Source organism: Dendroctonus ponderosae, unplaced genomic scaffold, assembly GCF_020466585.1.
Source record: "Dendroctonus ponderosae isolate FM_Combo_2020 unplaced genomic scaffold, Dpon_F_20191213v2 Dpon_F_20191213_11, whole genome shotgun sequence".
Lineage (NCBI taxonomy): Eukaryota > Metazoa > Arthropoda > Insecta > Coleoptera > Curculionidae > Dendroctonus > Dendroctonus ponderosae.
This window is the reverse complement of record NW_026017213.1, coordinates 1596727-1602086: the sequence shown is the minus strand read 5'-3', so window position 1 is coordinate 1602086 and position 5360 is coordinate 1596727. Positions and strand designations below refer to the sequence as shown.

At 38.4% G+C, this 5360-nt stretch overlaps 1 protein-coding gene across 1 annotated transcript in view; it reads left to right on the top strand.

Moving 5' to 3' along the window:
- The window catches only part of LOC109540387 (facilitated trehalose transporter Tret1), a 30525-nt gene extending 26933 nt beyond the window's left edge, over positions 1-3592 (top strand). Inside the window, exon 2 of the mRNA XM_019908746.2 lies at positions 2161-3592. Coding sequence (XP_019764305.2) covers positions 2161-3503 — 1343 coding nt within the window. The 3' untranslated portion in view covers positions 3504-3592. The remainder of the gene's footprint in view (positions 1-2160) is intronic.
- The last annotated feature ends 1768 nt before the right edge of the window (positions 3593-5360 follow it).

The window sequence follows — 5360 nt, the reverse complement described above, 5'->3', positions numbered from 1 at the left end:
AATTTATAGTTTGTGTTAAACTAAAAAATGGCTTCAGAAGGATTCCTTAAAGCGTCAACAAACAATTTACCATGTGTACATATTTTTATGGTTACAGAATTTTTAAAAAACGACGAACGCTTTAAGTCAGCCGAATTTAAGGGTGTCAAAGCAGCAGCGTAAGTAAAAGTCCGTAAATTCATTATTAGTTACTCTCTCCTTAATATACTAATCTGTCTGGATTGGTTTAAATTAGGTAAATAATATATAGAATTTCACTTATTTAACTTAACCTAATTTATACACAGGGCTGCTTTAAAAGTAAAATGAACCCTTAAATTTGTATTTTGTGCATCACGACAATAATATGGTGATATCGAATATGTGGAATTGAAACGCCAGGGTTCTTTTTGCACTGTACAAGGAGAATTTGCTCAGAACACAAAGTACGATCGAAGGCATATTCTGTCTGCCTCATCATTACCTTTTTGTTCGTAATTTCACTCAAATGATCCTCGCAACAAAAAAAGATTGATTTTGATTTAGGAACATCACGTCTAGCTGCTTTGAACCATTAAACTTTACGTGCATAATCATGAAGAACGGTTAGAAAGAGTTTGTTTGGAGCACTTATTGAGGTATTCTTGCATCCTGGCACAAAACACCACTTATTTTGTGATCCATACATGTCACTATTTTCCATTATACAAGATAATAATAATAATCAATAAAATAATGCTATTATATAATAAAATAACATCGATTTCCATATTTTTCTTTTACCGTGTTAAGAGCATGACTTTGCAAAAAAGCGCGCTACTTTTAATTGAGAAACCGCACAGGCAGTTTCTTCGCAAAAATTGTCATAAAATTTCCATGTTTTTAAAACAACAATAAAATTTTCAAATTTTAAGGACAGTGTGGAGCTTCACATGGTCAAATAAGAATTTTAGAATCGTTTTTGAAAAAAAATACTCAATAGCAATGAACCTTGCAGAATGTTTTCCAAGCGCGCTAAAAGCATGACTTAGATAAGCTACTTTCAAATAAATCACTGGAAAGATGACACAAGCTAACAAATAGTTCGCACAATCAGAGCATGATTTTGCCTTAAAACTTGACCGACTCGGAGTGACGTCCGAATTAATAAGTTGATTTTTAATGAAAATCTAGCATGTTCTATTATTGTAGCAACTATTGGCAACGTCGCCAACAGAATCTACCTATAATAAGATAAGACTGCTCACAAAGGCGTCAACTTTGGGAATATTCCGTTCTTTCCAATTTTTTAATGGTTTTCCTCATCGCTGGGAGCATGACCAATATTTAAAATCTGCAAAGTAGCCTCGATAGGTACCGTACTAGGTAGCTCTTGAGATGTTCTAGCGAAAACGTTCTAAGGATTTTTTTGAAATATTCAACCGCTTTTGTGCTATCATAAAATATACTAGAATTTACCAACTTTCGGGTTTATGCTGCAAGGATAGGCAATTCGTGCAGTGTTTGGAGGCTGATTTCGACTAAAATATAACTTTGAGTAGCATCCTACATCCAAATAATCTAGCAAATGTCCAGAAATAGGTAATAAAACGTTTTGCTTGCTGGGCTGAGAGCATGACTAAGATCGAAAACTTGCAACCACCGTCAGGTGGACGCGGTGATCGATAGTTCGGGGGATGCTCTATCGAAAATGTCATCGGAATTTTTTTGAACTATTTATCGGTTCCGACATAAAAGTAAAAGTTTTCTAGAAATGGCAAACTTTGAGTTTCTCTTTTGAAGATTAGAAATTTCGATGACAAACTAAGAAGCCAAATTTTAGTAACATCGAACATTCAAAAAATCTGGCAAATAATCATAAATTTCCGATCAAATGTTTATTTAGCTAAGCTGGGAGCATGACCAAGGTTAAAAACACGCAAACTGGCTCCGACAGGCGCGATTCTCAATAGTTCTTGAGATACTTTTACGTGAAAATGTTCTTCATTTAACCAAAATTTGCCTGTAGTTCTTTACAGGTTAGAAATTTAGTCTCGATCCTAACAAGAAGAATCCAATCTACATTATGCTTTTCGGATATTTTTAAAGATTTCCACCACATATCGATTTTGGCAACATTGACACCAAAGACCCGCCCATTTTTACAAACTCATTAACCTCAACTCTTCTTTAATGTTCTAGTGAGTATCCTGGGCCTACTAAGTGGACTGACGCAACATTGGCCTTCGCCAATCTTTTCCCAGCTTTCAACCAATGAAAACCCGCTGGGGCGTGCCCTTACAGCCGCTGAGCAAAACTGGATGGTCTCCCTACCCTACTTAGGAGGTCTGCTAGGGCCTCCTATGTCTGGACTCATCATGGAAAAATGGGGACGAAAATCTGCGCTGTTTGGGGCCTACGTAACGGGGGTTGTCTGCAGCCTGGCTGCCGCTTTGGGGACCCAAACCTGGCACCTTTACCTATCCAGAGCGACTGCTGGAATGAGCGCCTATTCCGGAATAATTGTTGCTGCTGTCTATCTAGGAGAGATTGCCGATGAGAGGTATAGAGGAGTTGTGTACTCCTCCATTCCCCTATCTGTGAGCGCTGGGATGCTGATGTGTTTCTGGATAGGATTGTACGCGTCCATTGCGCAGCTGCACTTTACAATCCTGGCAGTGGCTTTGCTGGGTTTAATGCTGACTGGGTTTCTTCCAGAGTCTCCCTACTATTTGCTGCAGCGGCTCCAGTCTGGAAATGCTGGAAAGTCGTTAAGCTTGCTGCGCAATAGCGACGATATTCTAGGCGAGTTGACGCTGATTCAGGCCCATGTTGCCAAAACTGGAAACCTGCAGTCCAAAGCTGTGCGGAAGTCTTTGGGAATTGTGCCAGGGTTGGTGGTTTTGGCGCAGTTTTCTGGCAGCGTTGCCATAAGAGGAAACATCCGGTCGCTTTTCCTGAAAACCGGGTGGTCGATTAGTGACAACGCCGCAGGCGTTGTCATTGGAATTATCCAGATATGTTCCAGTGTTTTCACCATGGGGGTTGACTGGATGGGGCGCAAGAACATGCTGACGTTCGCCTCCTTCGGTCTGGCTTTTCTCCTGGGAATCTTGGGAATTTACTTCCAATTCCTGGATGAATCTCTGGAGAACTATGCAGAAATCACTTGGCTTCCCCTGCTGGTCTTTATGGGATATTTCCTGTTGTTCTACAGCAGCCTTAGCAGCCTGCCCTTATTGTATATCACGGAAATTATGCCTTTGAACATCAAAAGCCTAACTGGAGGATTTTTGATGGCTCTCCAGAGCCTTTTGAGTTTCCTGCTGGTATTCTTCTACGACCACATGGTGAAAGGCTTGGGAACCAGCGGTTATTTCTACGTGTCCTCCATAGCTATGTTAGGGCTGGCTTTGTACGTGCAGATAATGCTGTTTGAGACCAAAGGGAGAAGTTTGGATGAGATCTTTATCCAAATGAACAAGTCCAAGAGGTCCAAGGGGGCGTTTTCCAAAAATGCCCCGGAAAATTGTGAAAACCTGTGAATGGTTCCTTACAGAAGAGTCTCACCTGAACACGCAATAAAATAGTGAAAAAAATGTACTTTGGATAATAAAAGACTTTAGAAGGTCAACAATGAGCTTCGTTCTTTCTTCCGCGCTTCCAGGTAGTTATTGCCTGACGAACCTGTCGGCCTAAGAGCGAATTTTTGGTTGGCTTTTAAATTATGCTCTTCAAAAYTTGAAATGTGTAACAATGTCKAACGAGCTTAAAGTTTACCATACTGGTGGACCCTTTAGGTAAATTCAATCTTGCSTGACCAAACTTGCCGAAATAGCTACTTYCTTCCAGACTAAGAGCATGAAAACTACCACATTWAGAKTCCAGATCCAGTCARTACAGTCCAGTTRAAGTCYTCTAGGGATATTTGKGAATTTTGGCCACGTCGTCAACGGTGAAACATAAAATTATTTTTATCCGGAACCCGCACATGACAAATTCACAAATTTTCAGTTATTTTCAGTCCCGGAAGGTTATTCCACCACGCTGAGAGCATGACTAAAATTGAAAATCTGCAAATGCCTTCAATCGCTGCGGTTCTGAATAGATCATCAGATGTTCTATCGAAAAGGTTTGATTGACTTTTTGACAATCTTTATCGTTTCAGAAAGACAAACTAAAATTTACTTTTATTTTTTATTATTATTATAATTAGTATTTTTTGTTTTATCTATTTAGAGATTTGTTGCAACCTTCAAAAAAGAGTGTCATCGAAAACTGAATAAAACGTCTTAAAATTATTCAGATACCCAATATTTAAACGTTTTTTCACCACGCTGAGAGCATGACAATGGTTAAAAACGCGCCATCTCGTACCGAACGGATTCTCAGTCTCGTCTCAGATAGTCCTTCAGACGTTCTATTGAAAAACTTATTTTGAATTAAAATAGAATGAAAACTGGCAAAGTGGCTTCGAAAACCGCGGTTTTCGACAGTACTTCAGTTGCTTATCGAAAAAGTAGTAATTCTTTCTTGGATATTCTCTACCATTGGCCAGCCAAAGGAAAAATGTACAACAATTGATCAAATACCAGGTTCACTTCCATTTATCATCGCTTCTGTTAGAGCAACTGGACTGTCGGGAGTCTGGGAGGCTCTATTTACAGATTCAGTACTTGCTACAACCCTAATGAGAAAAGTTTGACTAAAAACTGCATTAAAAGCATATTAACTATTGCAATTTTTTCCCCATACTGAGAGCATGACCAATATTAAAAATCAGCAGTCGGGGACCAATAACGGTGTCATCGCGTTGCTCTGTAGAAGGTCTATTGAAAAAGTTCTATTAATTTTTCCGAAAAAGTCCACGGTTTGCAAAATATAGAGAAAAATGCACGTTAAGTTTAGAAAAGTTTTAGAAAGAGTTTAAGAAATGTCGGGTTTTTCTCTTTAGAGGCTTAAAACCTGCTGTTATTATCCAAAAATGTCGCCAGGAAAACAAAATAAAAAAGTTCTCTTTATCAAGCTACTGTTAAATAGATGACACTAGTTGATAATTTGTTGACACACTCAGAGCATGGCTTTGCCTTAAAACCCACACATTAGCCGAGCCTCAAAGAGTTTTAATCACGCTGGGAACATGACTAAATAGCTCATTAGATGTTGCATTGGAAATGTTTGATTGTTTTTTTAATAAATTTTTACCATTACCGATACAAACTGAAATGTACTGGAATATATTATTATTATTAGTATTTTTCGTTTTATCTATTTAGATATTTCAAGCAACTTTCAAAAGAAGAGTTCCATCAAAAGCTGAATAAAACGTCTTAAAATTATTCCGATATTTCCAATATTTGAACGTTTTTTTCACCACTCTGGGAGCATGACAATGGTTAAAA